This window comes from Thunnus thynnus, chromosome 12 (assembly GCF_963924715.1).
Source record: "Thunnus thynnus chromosome 12, fThuThy2.1, whole genome shotgun sequence".
NCBI classification, from domain to species: domain Eukaryota; kingdom Metazoa; phylum Chordata; class Actinopteri; order Scombriformes; family Scombridae; genus Thunnus; species Thunnus thynnus.
The window spans coordinates 21,295,948-21,321,077 of NC_089528.1; the positions used below are offsets into that span (position 1 = coordinate 21,295,948).

General features: G+C 37.4%; 1 protein-coding gene and 1 long non-coding RNA gene across 2 annotated transcripts in view; both read left to right on the top strand.

Moving 5' to 3' along the window:
• Positions 1-25,130, top strand: part of LOC137194414 (uncharacterized) — a 74,067-nt gene that overhangs the window by 16,385 nt on the left and 32,552 nt on the right. Inside the window, exons 4-9 of the mRNA XM_067606293.1 lie at positions 1,900-1,992; positions 5,613-5,702; positions 10,049-10,141; positions 10,553-10,645; positions 23,808-23,900; positions 24,238-24,330. Of these exons, the coding sequence (XP_067462394.1) occupies positions 1,900-1,992; positions 5,613-5,702; positions 10,049-10,141; positions 10,553-10,645; positions 23,808-23,900; positions 24,238-24,330 (555 nt within the window). The remainder of the gene's footprint in view (positions 1-1,899; positions 1,993-5,612; positions 5,703-10,048; positions 10,142-10,552; positions 10,646-23,807; positions 23,901-24,237; positions 24,331-25,130) is intronic.
• LOC137194415 (uncharacterized) lies at positions 18,562-19,940 on the top strand. The gene is made up of 3 exons (XR_010930966.1): positions 18,562-18,661; positions 18,907-18,978; positions 19,253-19,940. It is a non-coding gene; the product is annotated as an uncharacterized lncRNA (long non-coding RNA).

Sequence of the window (25,130 nt, forward strand, 5' to 3'; positions counted from 1 at the left end):
GCACACTGAATCCAAGAATATATGCAACGTGTTTGCAGAAACTTTTTTTTTTTTTTGCTCATGCTTCCTTACTCTGACTGTTCTGTCCATTAATCAAATCAGAAAGCTCAATGAGGAATAGAGCAGAAACAAATGTTGACGCAAAGACCGCAGTGACATTGAATCAATCAATGAACCAATCATCTTTTTATGTCAAATATAATATAACGTAAAATATAATATATGTACTGAACATATTGTCCAAGACACACTTTGTTTACATAGAAGAGAACAACTTGAATTAAGCAACTAGACAAACAAACAAATTAAATCAATATTACAAGTAAGCTTTAATGTGACTGTTTGACAGTAAATATTTAATCATAAACGTTGAGTAAATATGTTCGTGCATTATTTTAGTTCGGACCATTAGCTCGAAACAATTACGCCTTTTGGAACCATGCAGTGTTGACTTATGCACATGGGGTTTTTTTTAGAAAATCTTTAAAACAATATGAGTTTTGAGGATCTCCTGTGTTTATGTTTCCTTTAGCAAGGTAGCAAACACAGAGCTTCTGCAGTGGAGCTTCTCAGTCAAATACCAGAGTGCAGGACGGTTACATCGTTATCTCAGTCTCTCTCCTCTGCTCCGCTGTTACGTCTATCAGCAAGTCTCAACAAGGGGAGTCACGCTCATCTGCTGCATGACGCACATTTCCTTTGGACATCACTCCTGGAGTTGGGGGTGTTCCCCAGAGATAAAGCTGAGCTACTGAAACATGTGAAGTGCTCCCAAGGGACTCGCCATAACCTGTTGTTTCTCTTCTCCTTTCCACAAAGTTAGGTTGGAAAAATAGGCAATAAATGAAAAGCGTAAAGCAAGAATCACCTTTGAAGTTCTTCTCTACATGTTACACACTGTGCCATCTCTGTGTTATGGATGTATAAATAGGTAGAGGTCTGTCTGCAATGAGGCGGTGAGTAAAGTTTTAGTTCAGTAGTCAGCGCAGTCGTCTATGATCTGGGAGACTCCAGTTCAAGACCCAGTGTGGGGACCTCCTTCGTAAGGTGGTTTATTCATGAACACTTATTGTAACACTTTCATTTTCTAAAATTAAAGGTGCAATGAAAACAGAAACAGGATTTTTAAGTCTCTTTCCACTTTTATTTATTTACAAATACTGGGCCCTCTGCACATCCCTGATGTATGATTAATTCTTATTATCAGCACTTTTGTGTGTACGGTGGCCCTGAAGTGCAAAACACAACACCGTACCAAATTTAATTGGTAACCATTTTGATAATGTAATAATCATTTTAGTCTTCTTTAAGCGAAAATGCCAGAAATTAGCTGGTTTCAATTTTTCCTCTCTCAACTAAAGGTAAATTTCTTTGCTGTGTAGTTTTTTTTAAAACTAAACATTAAAATTGACTTTTTGCTTTTATAAAACCCCAATTATGTCACTTCCTTGTTACCATTACATCTCAACTGCAAGTGTGTAGCTACTGATGACTTGCATCTTGGTGATAGTGATATATTACATCCTGTTGTTGCTTCATGTTTGTCTTATCAGTTCCAGTGAGCGTTATAAATGTCGGCTTCCTTTGGCCTTCAGTCCATCAGCCATGGACAAAGGTGTGCTGCTGGTTCTGTTGTGTCTGCAGGCTTTCCTGCTCATCACAGCCTTCACTTCTACAGATGCAGCCACTCTGGTGAAAGATGATCAACAACAACAGTCTACTGAGCTGGTAAGAAGATCCACTGCTGGTCACCGACTGCAAGGAGCTTTTCTTGTGTTGTGTTTTTTTTTATTTGCAGCCATTTCTATCTATCTATTAAGTAGAAGATTACATATGTTCAGTGAAACAGTAGATGGGGGAAATAAGGCATTTTCTTATAATAATGCTCTTTTGTTAAAGGTGAAGAGATTTCGCCTTCCTAAGAACCCTGCAGAAGAGGTAGTACTAAAGACGAGAGGATGTGCAGACCTGCCCGGAGGATGTGGCTTCCTGGTAAGACTGAATTTGATGGATTTTTATTTATTCAATTTCTGTCTTGTAATTACAATACTGTGAATCCTCGAAAAGTTATATCTTGACATTAATCTTAATCTATCTTAGTTTTCAACATCTTAATCTGGTCATTGTGCAGTAGCTGGTTACTAGTGGGCGCAATGGTTTCTTCTCATGTAAATTATATGCAAGGAGCTTTTCTTGTGTGGTAAGATCCTTGATTTAGGTCTGTCTGTTTAGGTCTGTCCAACATGTTGACACAGAGAAATAAAAAACAAAATGTTTTTTTTTGATTTGCAGCCATTTCTATCTATCTATTATTATGTAGAAGATTACAAATGTTCAGTGAAACAGTAGATGGGAAAATAAGGCATTTTCTTGTAACAATGTTATATGTGTTAATGTTAATTTTGTCAAAGGTGAAGAGAGGGACTTCTCAGCAAACTGAAGCAAAAGAAGAAGAAAAGAAAACTGCAGGAAAAGAAAAAGACAAGGAAATACCGATCGGATCACTTATCGGCCTGGTAAGACTGAATTTGATTGATTTTTATTTATTCAATTTCTGTCTTGTAATTACAATACTGTGAATCCTCCAAAAGTTATATCTTGACATTAATCTTGATCTATCTTCATTTTCAACATCTTAATTTGGTCATTGTGGAGTAGTCGGTTACTAGTGGGTGCAATGCTTTCTTCTCATGTAAATTATAGTATTTTTAGTTAATAGTTGTATCTCTCTCTCTCTCTCTCTTTCTCTCTCTCTCTCTCTCTCTCTCTCTCTCTCTCTCTCTCTCTCTCTCTCTCTCTCTCTCTCTCTCTCTCTCTCTCTCTCTCTCTCTCTCTCTCTCTAGGACCAGTAGTTTCTTGGTGGTATACTGGTACAGCTGACAATACCACAGCACCGTTTTCACCTTCCCATTCATTTGAATGAGAAAGTGTGGCTGGTATTGTATAACAGAATCTGCCATCTGCGCTGAACAACACTGCCATCAAACTAGAGGCTTTGCTCTTTTCAAACAGTTGAAGGATGTGAAAGTGACAGCTAACCTGAACCCTCCAGTCCTCGTTTCTCATAAATCATCAACCCAAGAACAAATCTCATCGCAAAACATATTCAATTTTTAATGTAAATTTATATTTTAGTACTCATGACTGTTTATTACGTTGATGGCACAGGATACTTCTCTATTAATTATCTAGTTTTTTGTTTCTGAATCAATTATCAATGAAAGAAGAAGATCAGTAAATTTGGAGATTGCCATATTAAGAACATTTCCATCTGCAAAACAAATCATTTTCTACAGAGATGTTTCATATGCTATCTTGCTTCAATGTGCTTTTTAATTACAAAGACAAAACTGTTTAATATCTGTTAAATAAATGTTTTAGTTAAAACAAAACAAATTTGCCTTTAGAGACAATATGCTAAGATGTGAATCATTCTCTGCAAGTGCTCTATTATGTGACCACAAGATGGAGTCAGTCAGCCTGATGTTCTGTTATCTACTATGTGGCAAAAAATAAAGGGCTTTAACAAAAATTCACATGAGTTCATCATCTCTTACGCTTCCATTATTGTTCTTTACATGATGTTAGTTGTGTGTAAGAATGTCCTACTGTCAAACACCAAAACACAGCTCTTCTCTAGTAAATTATATTAATATGTCCCCCTCCACTCAAAAATGTTTTGCTTATCGTTCCTTCACTTGGATATTTGAGCTTCACTGTACTGAATGATGTATGTGCAGAGTTTGCACATTTGTCTGTGGAAAGTCTGAAAGTGGAAAGTTTCTTCCTCCTATTATATACAAATATTATAAACAAATTATTATTCAAAGTAAAGTATTATACATCTTAAAACATGTCTGGAGGGGATCTTTAAGTAAATTTGATTGAAATTATTTTGTTCATGTTTCTACTTTCTAAATAAAACAAATAACATAAATAAACATATTTTGTTTCTCTCAGGATGGTTGGGGGGTCCTGTTGGAGGGGCGGGCTGCCAGCATATAGGGAGCATTAACAACAGCTTACTGACTAACATGCTTAACTGAAATTTACAAAATGATTGTGTTTTCTTTGTCATATTTTGAGCCATCCTAGTGGTGTGGCTTAAGGAATGGCAATGTCTAGATCAGCAGTGCAGCAGATTTTATACCTTTAGTTTGGAGGGTCATCCATATTCAACCCATTAACCTGATCTGTTACTGTGGACCTTGGATGCATAATTAGAACTAGATATGGTGGCATCGCTCATCCTTGTTGTCAAGTTTACTCAGTGGCCCCTGCGGCCCAAAGAGCATTTTCCCCATAGACCACCGTTATAAAAAAGAAGTCTATGAAGGTTTTGTGTTTGTAAAACTTTCCTAGAGCCTGGAAAAGCAATTTTAAAATCCATGTCTGATGTCATCCCAATTTAAAGTCTGATGGGCCAGATGGGTCAGTGGGTCACACAACCTGCAAGTAAACCCGGAGGCTAGAAACTTTTTTAGTTCAGCAAACCTTTCAGTAAGTAGAAGTAAAACTTTCCCCTCCCTTAGTAACAATGTTTTGTTCAATTGAATTGTTTTGCAATATAAATATTGCAAAACATAGTCGGTGTGTGTGTGTGTGTGTGTCTGTGTGTGTGTTTGTGTGTGACTCATCAAGAAGGTGGATAGACCTATTTCCCAAAATGTCAAACAATTGTTTTAAATATGAAAGTTCTCATGGACAGCTGAGCTGCTGGCAGTTTTACAAAATGTAGCTGCTGCCATACATAAACAGAATGATCATCAAGTGGTAAACAAGACCCAAAACAAGACCCATAAATATATACATTTAGAATTTAGAATCTAGAAAACATTGAAAAAAATATCTAATTGTTTGATATTCAGTCACTCTGCTCCTGACCATATATGTGTGTTAGAGGACGTGTCATTGGGTGGGCCTGAGCTCTGATGGGTGACCCAGAACCACCTGAGCCCACCTCTGGATACAAGTATGGAGAATTTTTCCTCTCTCAACTAAAGGTAAATTTCTTTACTGTGTAGTTTTGTTTGAAATTAAACATTAAAATTGACTTTTTGCTTTTATAAAACCCCAATAATGTCACAACTTTGTTACTGTTATATCTCAACTGTAAGTGTGTAGCTGCTGATGACTTGCATCTTGGTGATAGTAATGGATTACATCCTGTTGTTGCTTCATCTTTGTCTTATCAGTTCCAGTGAGCGTTATAAACGTGGGCTTCCTTTGGCCTTCAGTCCATCAGCCATGGACAGAGGTGTGCTGCTGGTTCTGTTGTGTCTGCAGGCTTTCCTGCTCATCACAGCCTTCACTTCTACAGATGCAGCCGCTCTGGTGAAAGATGATCAACAACAACAGTCTACTGAGCTGGTAAGAAGGACCACTGCTGGTCACCGACTGCAAGGAGCTTTTCTTGTGTTGTAAGATACTTGATTTAGGTCTGTCTGTTTAGGTCTGTCCAACATGTTGACACAGAGAATTTTGATTTGCAGCCATTTCTATCTATATATTATTATGTAGAAGATTACAAATGTTCAGTGAAACAGTAGATGGGGAAAATAAGGCATTTTCTTGTAACAATGTTATATGTGTTAATGTTAATTTCGTTAAAGGTGAAGAGATGGACTCCTCAGCAAACTGCAGGAAAAGTAAAACTAAAGAGGAGAGGATGTGCAGACCTGCCCGGAGGATGTATGGGCCTGGTAAGACTGAATTTGTTTGATTTTTATTTATTCAATTTCTGTCTTGTAATTACAATACTGTGAATCCTCCAAAAGTTATATCTTGACATTAATCTTAATCTATCTTAGTTTTTAACATCTTAATCTGGTCATTGTGCAGTAGCCGGTTACTAGTGGGTGCATTAGTTTCTTCTCATGTAAATTACAGTATTTTTAGTTAATAGTTGTATCTCTCTCTCTCTCTCTCTCTCTCTGTCTCTCTCTCTCTCTCTCTCTCTCTCTCTCTCTCTCTCTCTAGGACCAGTAGTTTCTTGGTGGTATACTGGTACAGCTGACAACGCCACAGCACCGTATTCACCTTCCCATTCATTTGAATGAGAAAGTGTGGCTGGTATTGTATAACAGAATCTGCCATCTGCGCTGAACAACACTGCCATCAAACTAGAGGCTTTGCTCTTTTCAAACAGTTGAAGGATGTGAAAGTGACAGCTAACCTGAACCCTCCAGTCCTCGTTTCTCATTAATCATCAACCCAAGAACAAATCTCATCGCAAAACATATTCAATTTTTAATGTAAATTTATATTTTAGTACTCATGAGTGTTTTCTTACGTTAATGGCACAGGATACTTCTCTATTAATTATCTAGTTTTTTGTTTCTGAATCAATTATCAATGAAAGAAGATCAGTAAATTTGGAGATTGCCATATTAAGAACATTTCCATCTGCAAAACAAATCATTTTCTACAGACATATTTCATATGTTATCTTGCTTCAATGTGCTTTTTAATTACAAAGACAAAACTGTTTAATATCTGTTAAATAAATGTTTTAGTTAAAACAAAACAAATTTGCCTTTAGAGACAATATGCTAAGATGTGTATCATTCTCTGCAAGTGCTCTATTATGTGACCACAAGATGGAGTCAGTCAGCCTGATGTTCTGTTATCTACTATGTGACAAAAAATAAAGGGCTTTAACAAAAATCCACATGAGTTCATCATCTCTTAAGCTTCCATTGTTGTTCTTTACACGATGCTAGTTGTATGTAAGAATGTCCTACTGTCAAACACCAAAACACAGCTCTTCTCTAGTAAATTATATTAATATGTCCCCCTCCACTCAAAAATGTTTTGCTTATCGTTCCTTCACTCAGATATTTGAGCTTCACTGTACTGAATGATGTATGTGCAGAGTTTGCACATTTGTCTGCTGAAAGTGGAAAGTTTCTTCCTCCTATTATATACAAATATTATAAACAAATTATTATTCAAAGTAAAGTATTAAACATCTTAAAACATGTCTGGAGGGGATCTTTAAGTAAATTTGATTGAAATTATTTTGTTCATGTTTCTACTTTCTAAATAAAACAAATAACATAAATAAACATATTTTGTTTCTCTCAGGAGGGTTGGGGGGTCCTGTTGGAGGGGCGGGCTGCCAGCATATAGGGAGCATTAACAACAGCTTACTGACTAACATGCTTAACTGAAATTTACAAAATGATTGTGTTTTCTTTGTCATATTTTGAGCCATCCTAGTGGTGTGGCTTAAGGAATGGCAATGTCTAGATCAGCAGTGCAGCAGATTTTATACCTTTAGTTTGGAAGGTCATCCATATTCAACCCATTAACCTGATCTGTTACTGTGGACCTTGGATGCATAATAAGAACTGGATATGGTGGCATCGCTCATCCTTGCTGTCAAGTTTGCTCAGTGGCCCCTGCGGCCCAAAGAGCATTTTCCCCATAGACCACCATTATAAAAAATAATTCTATGAAGGTTTTGTGTTTGTAAAACTTTCCTAGAGCCTAGAAAAGCGATTTTAAAATCCATGCAGTCTGTGAACAGCTCCTGCAACATTTGATTCTAAAGTATCAAAGTAGTCGCAGTAGTTAGTGGTTTCAGACACTTTTTCTACTGACAGTTATGGTGTCAAATCCTTTTCCCCCCACACTCAAACTAACTTTAAGAAAGGTGAATACATCTTACTGGCAAAACCATTTAATGTCAAAGTTAGAGAGACAAAAAGAATCCGAAGAATATATATTGAACATTTCATTACGGTTAAATTAATAAGGCCTTTACAGTCACTAGTAGTAACACTAGCTATCCTGTCAGTTAGGGGACACCAGAGCCAGAGAGATGGACATCGTTAAGGATTTTGAACAGCACAAGGCTTGTTGGATGCCATTTGAATAACATTAGGTGAGTAGGCTATACATTAGTTTTTGGAGGGTGTATGTGCTCTGATTGGCTGCCGTGCCAGCCTGTCATCTGTTGTGTGACTTGGGTCGCTGCTGGTGTAACATGTAGCCTTATAGTGGCTTGTTCACAGTATTGAGTTTTCATAGTGGTTCATTTTAAAGAGAGCGGTCTCTAATATTGTGGTTGCGTGTCTGTATGTGTTTTTGCATGACTGTGTGCAATGAATAGGGCTCATAAAAAAATCTTGCAATGGGACCCGTCATTACTAGCTTGCATCACTGGGAATACATGAACGATGACAAAATGAATCATTATGAATTTAAACTGTGCAGAGATGAGGATGACACAGAGCTACAGTAAACAGGATAGCACTTAGTGTGAATGTGTGGAACTGTTGGAAAACTTTAGTTAAAAAACAAGCATAACAATTTACGAAAGAAAGCACAAACACTTAACTTCATTCCATGAGCTAAAATTTCAGTAACAATGTGCTTTATTTGCATCCTATAACATCCTATTTATAGCTTCCTGGGACACCAAATGTATGAAATCTACTATATGAAGTAGAAAAACTGTTAGAAATCCCTCCCCTTTATGTGCAAACAAATAAAGTAGATATATTCTCTGTATATATATAGAAAACTAAAATGGACTCTTTACTTGAAACTATGGAGTTCAATTAATGAATGTTAAAATGACTGTTGTGTTTGAAGATGACTTTAAGTTATGTAGTTGTTGGACTGCTGTTAAAGAAATAATAGGTGTTGTAACAGTGAATAAGCATGCTACTATGTGTTTTGGGAGGTGGACTGAGGTATCTGAAGTTACTTACTTGGTCTTCACTTGTTCAGTGATCTGACCTCATTTTAGGGTGATGGGTTCAGAGGAACTGCATTTCTAAACAGTTTGCACGGTGGCCCTGAAGTGTAAAACACAACACCGTAGGTGTAGGAGGGGTTGGGAATGACATGCTGGGGTGTTTCACTTTCTAATTTTTATATCTCTTCTTTTTTTATGTCTGTTATTTACATTTAAATATACATTTAAAAACTGCCCACAATTTCATTTGAAGTGTTGCCAGACGTAAGTGCGGCATAAGTGCTGAGTTGGAGCACAAAACAGGATGTGTTGACTTTTTCACTATTTAAACAAAACCACAATCTCGCCCATACAAGGGTGGAGGTCCTGACAAAAAATACATGCTACCACTGCAGGTCAATGGCAACAGAAGATAGTCAATGACAGTTTTACTGAGTGTGTTATTGTACTTGAATTTTTATAGACAGAAATAAAAAAATACCATGAGGTCCAGCAGAAACTGTGGCAGGAATGGGGTCATGTGTCAGAAGGCCAATCCAGCTGCACTGACCTACAACAGTCAAGATGAGAAAGGAGGTGTTAGTTAAAATATGTGTTTTATATTGTAGGAGCAGAAATCATTAGTTGATGAATTCAACAGAAAATGAATTGGTAACCATTTTGATAATTAAATAATCATTTTAGTCCTCTTTAAGCGAAAATGCCAGAAATGAGCTGGTTTCAATTTTTCCTCTCTCAACTAAAGGTTAATGTCTTTGCTGTGTAGATTTTTTTATGTTAAACATTAAAATCGGCTTTTTGCTTTTATAAAACCCCAATAATGTCACTTCCTTGTTACCATTACATCTCAACTGTAAGTGTGTAGCTGCTGATGACTTGCATCTTGGTGATAGTGAAAGATTACATCCTGTTGTTGCTTCATCTTTGTCTTGTCAGTTCCAGTGAGCGTTATAAACGTGGGCTTCCTTTGGCCTTCAGTCCGTCAGCCATGGACAGAGGTGTACTGCTGGTTCTGTTGTGTCTGCAGGCTTTCCTGCTCATCACAGCCTTCACTTCTACAGATGCAGCCGCTCTGGTGAAAGATGATCAACAACAACAGTCTACTGAGCTGGTAAGAAGATCCACTGCTGGTCACTGACTGCAAGGAGCTTTTCTTGTGTTGTAAGATCCTTGATTTAGGTCTGTCTGTTTAGGTCTGTCCAACATGTTGACACAGAGAATTTTTTTTTTTGATTTGCAGCCATTTCTATCTATCTATTATGTAGAAGATTACAAATGTTCAGTGAAACAGTAGATGGGGGAAATAAGGCATTTTCTTATAATAATGCTCTTTTGTTAAAGGTGAAGAGATTTCGCCTTCCTAAGAACCCTGCAGAAGAGGTAGTACTAAAGAAGAGAGGATGTGCAAAGAAGCCCGGAGCATGTGGCTTCCTGGTAAGACTGAATTTGATTGATTTTTATTTATTCAATTTCTGTCTTGTAATTACAATACTGTGAATCCTCCGAAAGTTATATCTTGACATTAATCTTAATTTATCTTAATTTTCAACATCTTGATCTGGTCATTGTGCAGTAGCCGGTTACTAGTGGGTGCAAAAGTTCCTTCTCATGTAAATTATATGCAAGGAGGTTTTCTTGTATTGTAACATCCTTGATTTAGGTCTGTCTGTTTAGGTCTGTCCAACATGTTGACACAGAGAAATAAAAAACAAAATGTTGGTTGTTTTTTTTTTATTTGGAGCCATTTCTATCTATCTATTATTAAGTAGAAGATTACAAATGTTCAGTGAAACAGTAGATGGGGGAAATAAGGCATTTTCTTATAATATTGCTCTTTTGTTAAAGGTGAAGAGATTTCACCTTCGTAAGAACCCTGCAGAAGAGGTAGTACTAAAGACGAGAGGATGTGCAAAGAAATTCAGAGGATGTGGCTTCCTGGTAAGACTGAATTTGATTGATTTTTATTTATTCAATTTCTGTCTTGTAATTACAATACTGTGAATCCTCCAAAAGTTATATCTTGACATTAATCTTAATCTATCTAAGTTTTCAACATCTTAATTTGGTCATTGTGGAGTAGCCGGTTACTAGTATTGTAACTTACAGTATTTTTAGTTAATAGTTGTATCTCTCTCTCTCTCTCTCTCTCTCTCTCTCTCTGTCTCTCTCTCTCTCTCTCTCTCTCTCTCTCTCTAGGACCAGTAGTTTCTTGGTGGTATACTGGTACAGCTGACAATGCCACAGCACCGTTTTCACCTTCCCATTCATTTGAATGAGAAAGTGTGGCTGGTATTGTATAACAGAATCTGCCATCTGCGCTGAACAACACTGCCATCAAACTAGAGGCTTTGCTCTTTTCAAACAGTTGAAGGATGTGAAAGTGACAGCTAACCTGAACCCTCCAGTCCTCGTTTCTCATAAATCATCAACCCAAGAACAAATCTCATCGACAAAACATATTCAATTTTTAATGTAAATTTATATTTTAGTACTCATGAGTGTTTATTACGTTGATGGCACAGGATACTTCTCTATTAATTATCTAGTTTTTTGTTTCTGAATCAATTATCAATGAAAGAAGAAGATCAGTACATTTGGAGATTGCCATATTAAGAACATTTCCATCTGCAAAACAAATCATTTTCTGCAGACATGTTGCATATGTTATCTCGCTTCAATGTGCTTTTTAATTACAAAGACAAAACTGTTTAATATCTGTTAAATAAATGTTTTAGTTAAAACAAAACAAATTTGCCTTTAGAGACAATATGCTAAGATGTGTATCATTCTCTGCAAGTGCTCTGTTATGTGACCACAAGATGGAGTCAGTCAGCCTGATGTTCTGTTATCTACTATGTGACAAAAAATAAAGGGCTTTAACAAAAATCCACATGAGTTCATCATCTCTTAAGCTTCCATTGTTGTTCTTTACACGATGCTAGTTGTGTGTAAGAATGTCCTACTGTCAAACACCAAAACACAGCTCTTCTCTAGTAAATTATATTAATATGTCCTCTTCCACTCAAAAATGTTTTGCTTATCGTTCCTTCACTTGGATATTTGAGCTTCACTGTACTGAATGATGTATGTGCAGAGTTTGCACATTTGTCTGCTGAAAGTGGAAAGTTTCTTCCTTCTATTATATACAAATATTATAAACAAACTATTATTCAAAGTAAAGTATTAAACATCTTAAAACATGTCTGGAGGGGATCTTTAAGTAAGCATTAACAACAGCTTACTGACTAACATGCTTAACTGAAATTTACAAAATGATTGTGTTTTCTTTGTCATATTTTGAGCCATCCTAGTGGTGTGGCTTAAGGAATGGCAATGTCTAGATCAGCAGTGCAGCAGATTTTATACCTTTAGTTTGGAAGGTCATCCATATTCAACCCATTAACCTGATCTGTTACTGTGGACCTTGAATGCATAATAATAACTGGATATGGTGGCATCGCTCATCCTTGCTGTCAAGTTTGCTCAGTGGCCCCTGCGGCCCAAAGAGCATTTTCCCCATAGACCACCATTATAAAAAAGAAGTCTATGAAGGTTTTGTATTTGTAAAACTTTCCTAGAGCCTGGAAAAGCGATTTTAAAATCCATGTCTGATGTCATCCCAATTTAAAGTCTGATGGGCCAGATGGGTCAGTGGGTCACACAACCTAGAAGTAAACCCGGAAGCTAGAAAGTTTTTTAGTTCATTTGCCAGGCGAGCAATTCTCATTCCCTTGAATAGGCGCCATCTTTGAGTCAAGTATCCAGGCCTCATAATAAATTCATGCTGTGGACTCACACAGTGCAGGAACGTATGTGTTCAAACTGTGTGGTCACATGGTCAGTGGCCACCAGGTTCAACCAGGCTACCATCTGTTTAACTTGTGAATGATCAGTGTGGGATACTGCAAGAAGATTCAGCATTTCCACTCAAACAAGCAAGCATTTAAAGAGATTACTGTTGTGGGTTCGCTTTCACGGAGGTACCAATGATGGCTCAGACGATGAGAAAACTTCAGTGTGGTGATTTTTTAATCACGCCAAGATCTCAAACAAGAGTGACGGAGTGGCAAAAATATTTACAGTGCAGAGGTGGAAAAAACCAACAACAACAAAAAAAAAAAATATTTACAAGACAGGTTTCACTGGACTTACACTGGCAGCTAGTCACCCACATTGCTACTCAGCCAAGAACCAAAAACCAACAACCCTAAATGAGCAGAGCTCCCCTTATATACTCTTAGCCCCTCCCCTGGGCAAACCAATTCACAAATTATAGCGTCCTACGTTCAAATTTAGCAACACAACAAACATAAATTCAGAAATCAATGATACACTTCACATAAAGGAAAAATGGCACTAATCGCCCTCCATACAGCTATGGCCAAATACCCCCAAACCAGAATAAATCATAAAATATCAGTCCATTCAATGTTACTAGTATGGTCCTCGGTCACATGACCCTCTTAAGCGTGCCACCAAGCGCTATTTATGGTGTGTCTAGGAAGTGCCTCGGTTTGGCCCGTGCCCGGAGGCAACCAGAGGCAGCGGCATCAGGTAAGTGTGTATGTGTGTGTGTGTCGCGTCAGCGCCGAGTGTGCACCCTCGAACGCCTAGCGTGAAAAAAAGAGTTCGGACAGTGGAGAAAAGTTTGTGGAAGTGCAGGACCGCGGGACACAAGTGCAGGCCTGCAAGAAACAGTGTTAACCGGAGCATGGCTCCGCAGGAACAGTGGCAGCGCTGAGCGCTGTGCGCTTCCGGCACCGGCGCTCTCTCTCCGGCCAAGAGAGAGAGAAACGCACGACGGTTAGGGCATGACGGAGCGTTCACCGGCGCCCCGTCACAATTACGTTACAGACTAGAGAGATTTAAAGAGATTAATTTCAACAGCCTCATTAAGACAATTACAAAGTCAGCCTACTATCACCGTAAGAATATATCAAGGATTAAAGGACCTATGTTTCAGCAGGATTTGGAAAAACTTGTCCATGTATTTATCTTGAGACTCGACTACTGTAACGCTGTCTTTACAGGTCTCCCTAAAAAAGTCGATCAGACAGCTGCAGTTGATTCAGAGCGCTGCTGAGTCCTCACTAAGACCAAGAAAGTTGATCACATCGCTCCAGTTCTCAGATCTTTACACTGGCTTCCTGTCTGTCAAAGAATTGATTTCAAAATATTGCTGTGGGTTTATAAAGCACTGAATGGTTTAGGACCAAAATACATTTCTTATCTGCTGCTACGTTATGAAACATCCAGACCTCTCAGGTCGTCTGGGACAGGTCTGCTTTCTGTTCCCAGAGTAAAAACTAAACATAGAGAAGCAGCATTCAGTTTTTATGCGTCACATATCTGGAAGAAATTCCCAGAAAACTGCAAGTCTTCTGAAACTCTCGGTTCTTTTAAATCAAGACTGAGGACTTTTCTGTTTGCTGCTGCCTTTTATTAAATCAAATAATTATTAATTTCTTATACTGTGTCACACCCTGCCTGGACTTTATGTGTTCTTTGGGGTCTCCGGGTTTGCACTCCTGTTGTCAGTCCTTCTGATCATATGGTTTTGTTTATGATTCGGATGGTGGGTTTAGAGGACTGCATTATTAGTTTGTTGGGTTGTGTACTTGGGTTTGTGTTCGTGGTTAGTCTTGGATGGGTTAGTGTAGGTGGCGTTGAGTCTGTTTTCTGGGTTTTTGTTTTCTGTTCTGTTCTCTGTTTCCCTTGTGTGTTCATGTACTCCTCCACACCTGCCCTGCATTTGGACTCGTTAGCCCGGCCCTGCTCGGTTTTCCCCATACCTGCCCTGTGTTAGCCTCGTCAGCCCTGCCCTGCTCCCTGAGTTTCCTCAGCCAATCAGCTCCCTGTATGTTCACTCCCCTCTCCTGAGTTCTCCACCCATCTCCCCACCTGCACCTCATCTCCTCGTTAGTTCAGTTTCTTTTGAAGTTCTGGTTTTCTGTTCAGTCCTTGTTGGATCGTTTTGTTTGTTTGGTCTAGTTCTGTTCAGCTCTGTTTGCCTGTTCATGACCATCCACGATTAAAGGATTTTTTCATCTAATCTGCATTCTGGCCTCTGCGTTTGGGTCCACTCCTGCTTCCCCACCTGACAATACTGCACTTTAACTTTTATTCTTGTATGTTATACCCGTCTTATTCTATTGTAGCTTATTATTGTTTTCTCTTCTCTTAGCTCTCTAATTACTGTTTTTTTAAATTGTATTTAAATGTCCTTCTATAATGTGTTTGTTTTAATCTCAATGCTTTTAATGTTTTATGTAAAGCACTTTGAATTGTCTTGTTGCTGAAATGTGCTATATAAATAAACTTGCCTTGCCTTAAGTGATGTTGTCTTAATGTAACGTGAATAAAATACGTTGACAAACTGTGTATTAAATATACAGTATCTGACTGATACTCCATTCTGGACAGTAAATGTTATTACACTGGCCATGCAGTCTGTGAATAGCTCCTGCAACATTTGATTCTAAAGTATCACAGTAGTAGTAGTCAGTGGTTTCAGACACTTTTTCTACTGACAGTTATGGTGTCAAATCCTTCATAAAAAATGAGCTGAACTGTGCAAATATATTTTACCCCCACACTCAAACTAACTTTAAGAAAGGTGAACACATCTTACAGTTAAATTAATAAGGCCTTTACAGTCACTAGTAGAAACACTAGCTATCCTGTCAGTTAGGGGACACCAGAGCCAGAGAGATGGACATCGTTAAGGATTTTGAACAGCACAAGGTTTGTTGGATGCCATTTGAATAACATTAGGTGAGTAGGCTATACATTAGTTTTTGGAGGGTGTATGCGCTCTGATTGGCTGCCGTGCCAGCCTGTTATCTGTTGTATGACTTGGGTCGCTGCTGGCATAGCATGTAGCCTTATAGTGGCTTATTCACGGTATTGAGTTTTCATAGTGGTTCATTTTAAAGAGAGCGGTCTCTAATATTGTGGTTGCGTGTCTGTATGTGTTCTTGCATGACTCTGCGCAATGAATAGGGCTCATAAAAAAATCTTGCAATGGGACCCGTCATTACTAGCTTGCATCACTGGGAATACATGAACGATGACAAAATGAATCATTATGAATTTAAACTGTGCAGAGATGAGGATGACACAGAGCTACAGTCAACAGGGCAGCACTTAGTGTGAATGTGTGGAACTGTTGGAAAACTTTAGTTAAAAAACAAGCATAATAACTTACGAAAGAAAGCACAAACACTTAACTCCATTCCATGAGCTAAAATTTCAGTAACAATGTGCTTTATTTGCATCCTATAACATCCTATTTATAGCTTCCTGGGACACCAAATGTATGAAATCTACTATATGAAGTAGAAAAACTGTTAGAAATCCCTCCCCTTTATGTGCAAACAAATAAAGTAGATATATTCTCTGTATATATATAGAAAACTAAAATGGACTCTTTACTTGAAACTATGGAGTTCAATTAATGAATGTTAAAATGACTGTTGTGTTTGAAGATGACTTTAAGTTATGTAGTTGTTGGACTGCTGTTAAAGAAATAATAGGTGTTGTAACAGTGAATTTGCATGCTACTATGTGTTTCGTGAGGTGGACTGAGGTATCTGAAGTTACTTACTTGGTCTTCACTTGTTCAGTAATCTGACCTCATTTTAGGGTGATGGGTTCAGAGGAACTGCATTTCTAAACAGTTTGCACGGTGGCCCTGAAGTGTAAAACACAACACCGTAGGTGTAGGAGGGGTTGGGAATGACATGCTGGGTTGGCTGTGCTGTGTATCATTTTCTAATTTTTATATCTCTTCTTTTTTATGTCTGTTATTTACATTTAAATATACATTTAAAAACTGCCCACAATTTCATTTGAAGTGTTGCCAGACGTAAGTGCTGCATAAGTGCTGAGTTGGAGCACAAAACAGGATGTGTTGACTTTTTCACTATTTAAACAAAACCACAATCTCACCCATACAAGGGTGGAGGTCCCGACAAAAAATACATGCTACCACTGCAGGTCAATGGCAACAGAAGATAGTCAATAACAGTTTTACTGAGTGTGTTATTGTACTTGAATTTTTATAGACAGAAATAAAAAAATACCATGAGGTCCAGCAGAAACTGTGGCAGGAATGGGGTCATGTGTCAGAAGGCCAATCCAGCTACACTGACCTACAACAGTCAAGATGAGAAAGGAGGTGTTAGTTAAAATATGTGTTTTATATTGTAGGAGCAGAAACCATTAGTTGATGAATTCAACAGAAAATTAATTGGTAACCATTTTGATAATTAAATAATCATTTTAGTCCTCTTTAAGCGAAAATGCCAGAAATTAGCTGGTTTCAGCTTCTCACATGTGAAGATGTGATGCTTTCCTTTATCATACATGATAGTAAAGTGAATATTTGGGGGTTCTGGACTCTTGGTTGTACAAACTAAGAAATTTGAAGACATCACTTTTAACAGTGAGAAATTATGGGCATTTTGATTACTATTTACTTTCATTTTATAGAAAGACGATTAATGAATTAATCAAGGAAGTAATTGTCAGATTAATCGACAATGGAAATAATTGTTAGTTGCAGCCCTATAAAGAAGCAATATTTGTATCATGACAGTTGAGGATTCAGCCTGTTTGTGTGGACACTCATGTACTCACATTAACAGAAGGGTGTTAGAGGAAGAACAGTTTTAAATATACTTACAGATTCAATATGTAATCATGGTATAAATGATCCTCTGGCACTGCAGTTTTTAAGACTAAAGTCCACCTTAAACTAAATCCCTATGAAAGAACTGTCAAGCTCCACACTGCCTTAATGTTAATGATTCAAACATGACATAACCCCTTTTGTTTAACACTGCAATGAAACATCTGCACCTGTTTCAATTTACATTGTGTGATGAACTGGAGTTACTCGAAAACATTTCTTCTAACCCTTGTTCCCCTGAAGATCCGCCACTGTGCAGTTGCCAAAATCCAGTGCTTTGCATCACTAAAAGGTTCCCTGAAATAAGAATTTAGGTTTGGGTCAGATTTGGAAATACCAGGTCAAACCATGTTTTAAAAATTCAGCAAACCTTTCAGTAAGTAGAAGTAAGACTTTCCCCTCCCTTAGTAACAATGTTTTGTTCAATTGAATTGTTTTGCAATATAAATATTGCAAAACATAGTCAGTGTGTGTGTGTGTGTGTGTGTGTGTGTGTATGTGTGTGTGTGTGTGTTTGTGTGTGACTCAGCAAGAAGGTGGATAGACCTATTTCCCAAAATGTCAAACCATTGCTCTAAATATGAAAGTTCTCATGGACAGCTGAGCTGCTGGCAGTTTTACAAAATGTAGCTGCTGCCATACATAAACAGAATGATCATCAAGTGGTAAACAAGACCCAAAACAAGACCCATAAATATATACATTTAGAATTTAGAATCTAGAAAACATTGAAAAAAATATCTAATTGTTTGATATTCAGTCACTCTGCTTCTGACCATATATGTGTTTTAGAGGACGTGTCATTGGGTGGGCCTGAGCTCTGATGGGTGACCCAGAACCACCTGAGCCCACCTCTGGATACAAGTATGGAGAATTTTTCCTCTCTCAACTAAAGGTAAATTTCTTTACTGTGTAGTTTTGTTTGAAATTAAACATTAAAATTGACTTTTTGCTTTTATAAAACCCCAATAATGTCACAACTTTGTTACTGTTATATCTCAACTGCAAGTGTGTAGCTGCTGATGACTTGCATCTTGGTGATAGTAATGGATTACATCCTGTTGTTGCTTCATCTTTGTCTTATCTGTTCCAGTGAGCGTTATAAATGTCGGCTTCGTTTAGCTCTCAGTCCGTCAGCCATGGACAGAGGTGTGCTGCTGGTTCTGTTGTGTCTGCAGGCTTTCCTGCTCATCACAGCCTTCACTTCTACAGATGCAGCCACTCTGGTGAAAGATGATCAACAACAACAGTCTATTGATCAGGTAAGAAGATCCACTGCTGGTCACCGACTGCAAGGAGCTTTTCTTGTGTTGTAAGATCCTTGATTTAGGTCTGTTTGTTTAGGTCTGTCCAACATGTTGACACAGAGAATTTTTTTTTTGATTTGCAGCCATTTCTATCTATCTATTAAGTAGAAGATTACATATGTTCAGTGAAACAGTAGATGCAGGAAATAAGGCATTTTCTTGTAACAATGTTATATGTGTTAATGTTAATTTCGTTAAAGGTGAAGAGAGGGACTTCTAAGCCACCAATAAAGATGGGATGTGCACACCTGCCCAGAGGATGTATGGGCCTGGTAAGACTGAATTTGATTGATTTTTATTCATTCAATTTCTGTCTTGTAATTACAATACTGTGAATCCTCCAAAAGTTATATCTTGACATTAATCTTAATCTATCTTAGTTTTTAACATCTTAATCTGGTCACTGTGCAGTAGCCGGTTACTAGTGGGCGCAATGGTTTCTTCTCATGTAAATTACAGTATTTTTTTGTTAATAGTTGTATCTCTCTCTCTCTCTCTCTCTCTCTCTCTCTCTCTCTCTCTCTCTCTGTCTCTCTCTCTCTCTAGGACCAGTAGTTTCTTGGTGGTATACTGGTACAGCTGACAATACCACAGCACCGTTTTCACCTTCCCATTCATTTGAATGAGAAAGTGTGGCTGGTATTGTATAACAGAATCTGCCATCTGCGCTGAACAACACTGCCATCAAACTAGAGGCTTTGCTCTTTTCAAACAGTTGAAGGATGTGAAAGTGACAGCTAACCTGAACCCTCCAGTCCTCGTTTCTCATAAATCATCAACCCAAGAACAAATCTCATCGACAAAACATATTCAATTTTTAATGTAAATTTATATTTTAGTACTCATGAGTGTTTATTACGTTGATGGCACAGGATACTTCTCTATTAATCATCTAGTTTTTTGTTTCTGAATCAATTATCAATGAAAGATCAGTAAATTTGGAGATTGCCATATTAAGAACATTTCCATCTGCAAAACAAATAATTTTCTGCAGACATGTTGCATATGCTATCTCGCTTCAATGTGCTTTTTAATTACAAAGACAAAACTGTTAAATATCTGTTAAATAAATGTTTTAGTTAAAACAAAACAAATTTGCCTTTAGAGACAATATGCTAAGATGTGTATCATTCTCTGCAAGTGCTCTATTATGTGACCACAAGATGGAGTCAGTCAGCCTGATGTCCTGTTATCTACTATGTGGCAAAAAATAAAGGGCTTTAACAAAAATCCACATGAGTTCATCATCTCTTACGCTTCCATTATTGTTCTTTACATGATGTTAGTTGTGTGTAAGAATGTCCTACTGTCAAACACCAAAACACAGCTCTTCTCTAGTAAATTATATTAATATGTCCTCTTCCACTCAAAAATGTTTTGCTTATCGTTCCTTCACTTGGATATTTGAGCTTCACTGTACTGAATGATGTATGTGCAGAGTTTGCACATTTGTCTGCTGAAAGTGGAAAGTTTCTTCCTTCTATTATATACAAATATTATAAACAAATTATTATTCAAAGTAAAGTATTAAACATCTTAAAACATGTCTGGAGGGGATCTTTAAGTAAATTTGATTAAAGTTATTTTGTTCATGTTTCTACTTTCTAAATAAAACAAATAACATAAATAAACATATTTTGTTTCTCTCAGGAGGGTTGGGGGGTCCTGTTGGAGGGGCGGGCTGCCAGCATATAGGGAGCATTAACAACAGCTTACTGACTAACATGCTTAACTGAAATTTACAAAATGATTGTGTTTTCTTTGTTATATTTTGAGCCATCCTAGTGGTGTGGCTTAAGGAATGGCAATGTCTAGATCAGCAGTGCAGCAGATTTTATACCTTTATTTTGGAAGGTCATCCATATTCAACCCATTAACCTGATCTGTTACTGTGGACCTTGGATGCATAATAAGAACTAGATATGGTGGCATCGCTCATCCTTGCTGTCAAGTTTGCTCAGCGGCCCAAAGAGCATTTTCCTCATAAACCACCATTATAAAAAAGAATTCGTGTCTGTATGTGTTCTTGCATGACTGTGCACACATCTCGCAATGAATAGGGCTCATAAAAAAATCTTGCAATGGGACCCGTCATTACTAGCTTGCATCACTGGGAATACATGAACGATGACAAATTGGACAAAATGAATCATTATGAATTTAAACTGTGCAGAGATGAGGATGACAAAGAGCTACAGTCAACAGGATAGCCCTTAGTGTGAATTTGTGGAACTGTTGGAAAACTTTAATTAAAAAACAAGAATAATAACTTACGAAAGAAAGCACAAGCACTTAACTTCATTCCATGAGCTAGAATTTCAGTAACAATGTGCTTTATTTGCATCCTATAACATCCTATTTATAGCTTCCTGGGACACCAAATGTATGAAATCTACTATATGAAGTAGAAAAACTGTTAGAAATCCCTCCCCTTTATGTGCAAACAAATAAAGTAGATATATTCTCTGTATATACATAGAAAACTAAAATGGACTCTTTACTTGAAACTATGGAGTTCAATTAATGAATGTTAAAATGACTGTTGTTTTTGAAGGTGACTTTAAGTTATGTAGTTGTTGGACTGCTGTTAAAGAAATAATAGGTGTTGTAACAGTGAATTTGCATGCTACTATGTGTTTCGTGAGGTGGACTGAGGTATCTGAAGTTACTTACTTGGTCTTCACTTGTTCAGTGATCTGACCTCATTTTAGGGTGATGGGTTCAGAGGAACTGAATTTCTAAACAGTTTCACAGAAAATGTCAGAGGAAGCCAAATGACAAATCATTATGCAAAAATGAAAAAAGAAAAAAACCCATCAAGAATGATGCAGCATTTCACACAGAAAACCACCTTCTGCTTTTGTTTCGTTATACGTTTAAAATTTCTGTGTAGTGTTTAAAATTTACAGGAATATTTGCTATTGTTCAACTATAAAATGTCCCACTCAGCACTTATGTTGTTTACTATACTTTAAACGACACATAAAAGTTGGATATGCAGAAAAGGCCACATAATAAAAGACTTACTGGAGGATATGACAAAAGAAGAAGAAGAAAAAGACAGATGAACAAAGAAACAAAAAATATCAAATTTTAAGTTGTTAACACATTAATTCAAAATATGTTAAACAATAATTGAAGTCATTGAGAGGCACACTGAATCCAATAATATATGCAACGTGTTTGCAGAAACTTTTTTTTTTTTTGCTCATGCTTCCTTACTCTGACTGTTCTGTCCATTAATCAAATCAGAAAGCTCAATGAGGAATAGAGCAGAAACAAATGTTGACGCAAAGACCGCAGTGACATTGAATCAATCAATGAACCAATCATCTTTTTATGTCAAATATAATATAACATAAAATATAATATATGTACTGAACATATTGTCCAAGACACACGTTGTTTATATAGAAGAGAAAAACCTGAATTAAGCAACTAGACAAACAAACAAATTAAATTAATATTACACATAAGCTTTAATGTGACTGTTTGACAGTAAATATTTAATCATAAACATTGAGTAAATATGTTCGTGCATTATTTTAGTTCGGACCATTAGCTCGAAACAATTACGTCTTTTGGGACCATGCAGTGTTGACTTATGCACATGGGGTTTTTTTAGAAAATCTTTAAAACAATATGAGTTTTGAGGATCTCCTGTGTTTATGTTTCCTTTAGCAAGGTAGCAAACACAGAGCTTCTGCAGTGGAGCTTCTCAGTCAAATACCAGAGTGCAGGACGGTTACATCGTTATCTCAGTCTCTCTCCTCTGCTCCGCTGTTACGTCTATCAGCAAGTCTCAACAAGGGGAGTCACACTCACCTGCTGCACGACGCACATTTCCTAATTTGGACATCACTCCCGGAGTTGGGGGTGTTCCCCAGAGATAAAGCTGAGCTACTGAAACATGTGAAGTGCTCCCAAGGGACTCTCCATAACCTGTTGTTTCCCTTCTCCTTTCCACAAAGTTAGGTTGGAAAAAATAGGCAATAAATGAAAAGCGTAAAGCAAGAATCACCTTTGAAGTTCTTCTCTACATGTTACACACTGTGCCATCTCTGTGTTATGGATGTATAAATAGGTGGAGGTCTGTCTGCAAAGACGCCGTCAGTAAAGTTTTGGCTCAGTAGTCAGCGCAGTCGTCTATGATCTGGGAGACTCCAGTTCAAGACCCAGTGTGGGGACCTCCTTCGTAAGGTGGTTTATTCATGAACACTTATTGTAACACTTTCATTTTCTAAAATTAAAAGTGCAATGAAAACAGAAACAGGATTTTTAAGTCTCTTTCCACTTTTATTTGAATACGAATACAAATAATTTTGCTGCCTCAACAAATATAGATACAAATACAAATACTGGGCCCTCTGCACATCCCTGATGTATGATTAATTCTTATTATCAGCACGTTTGTGTGTACGGTGGCCCTGAAGTGCAAAACACAACACCGTACCAAATTTAATTGGTAACCATTTTGATAATGTAATAATCATTTTAGTCTTCTTTAAGCGAAAATGCCAGAAATTAGCTGGTTTCAATTTTTCCTCTCTCAACTAAAGGTAAATGTCTTTGCTGTGTAGTTTTTTTTTAAATTAAACATTAAAATCGACTTTTTGCTTTTATTAAACCCCAATTATGTCACTTCCTTGTTACCATTACATCTCAACTGCAAGTGTGTAGCTGCTGATGACTTGCATCTTGGTGATAGTGATAGATTACGTCCTGTTGTTGCTTCATCTTTGTCTTATCAGTTCCAGTGAGCGTTATAAACGTGGGCTTCCTTTGGCCTTCAGTCCGTCAGCCATGGACAGAGGTGTGCTGCTGGTTCTGTTGTGTCTGCAGGCTTTCCTGCTCATCACAGCCTTCACTTCTACAGATGCAGCCGCTCTGGTGAAAGATGATCAACAACAACAGTCTACTGAGCTGGTAAGAAGATCCACTGCTGGTCACCGACTGCAAGAAGCTTTTCTTGTGTTGTGTTTTTTTTTTATTTGCAGCCATTTCTATCTATCTATTCTTAAATAGAAGCTTACATATGTTCAGTGAAACAGTAGATGGGGGAAATAAGGCATTTTCTCATAATAATGCTCTTTTGTTAAAGGTGAAGAGATTTCGCCTTCCTAAGCACCCTGCAGAAGAGGTAGTACTAAAGACGAGAGGATGTGCAAAGAAGCCCGGAGCATGTGGCTTCCTGGTAAGACTGAATTTGATTGATTTTTATTTATTCAATTTCAAACAAATTCTCAACAACAACAATTTCTGTCTTGTAATTACAATACTGTGAATCCTCCGAAAGTTATATCTTGACATTAATCTTAATTTATCTTAATTTTCAACATCTTGATCTGGTCATTGTGCAGTAGCCGGTTACTACTGGGTGCAATGGTTTCTTCTCATGTAAATTATATGCAAGGAGCTTTTCTTGTGTGGTAAGATACTTGATTTAGGTCTGTCTGTTTAGGTCTGTCCAACATGTTGACACAGAGAAATAAAAAACAAAATTTTCTTATAATATTGCTCTTTTGTTAAAGGTGAAGAGATTTCACCTTCGTAAGAACCCTGCAGAAGAGGTAGTATTAAAGAGAAGAGGATGTGCAGACCTGCCCGGAGGATGTATGGGCCTGGTAAGACTGAATTTGAATGATATTTATTTATTCAATTTCTGTCTTGTAATTACAATACTGTGAATCCTCCAAAAGTTATATCTTGACATTAATCTTAATCTATCTTAGTTTTTAACATCTTAATTTGGTCATTGTGCAGTAGCCGGTTACTAGTGGGTGCATTAGTTTCTTCTCATGTAACTTACAGTATTTTTAGTTAATAGTTGTATCTCTCTCTCTCTCTCTCTCTCTCTCTCTCTCTCTCTCTCTCTCTCTCTCTCTCTCTCTCTCTCTCTCTCTGTCTGTCTCTCTCTCTCTTTCTCTCTCTCTCTAGGACCAGTAGTTTCTTGGTGGTATACTGGTACAGCTGACAACGCCACAGCACCGTTTTCACCTTCCCATTCATTTGAATGAGAAAGTGTGGCTGGTATTGTATAACAGAATCTGCCATCTGCGCTGAACAACACTGCCATCAAACTAGAGGCTTTGCTCTTTTCAAACAGTTGAAGGATGTGAAAGTGACAGCTAACCTGAACCCTCCAGTCCTCGTTTCTCATAAATCATCAACCCAAGAACAAATCTCATCGCAAAACATATTCAATTTTTAATGTAAATTTATATTTTAGTACTCATGAGTGTTTATTACGTTGATGGCACAGGATACTTCTCTTTTAATCATCTAGTTTTTTGTTTCTGAATCAATTATCAATGAAAGAAGCAGATCAGTAAATTTGGAGATTGCCATATTAAGAACATTTCCATCTGCAAAACAAATCATTTTCTGCAGACATGTTGCATATGTTATCTCGCTTCAATGTGCT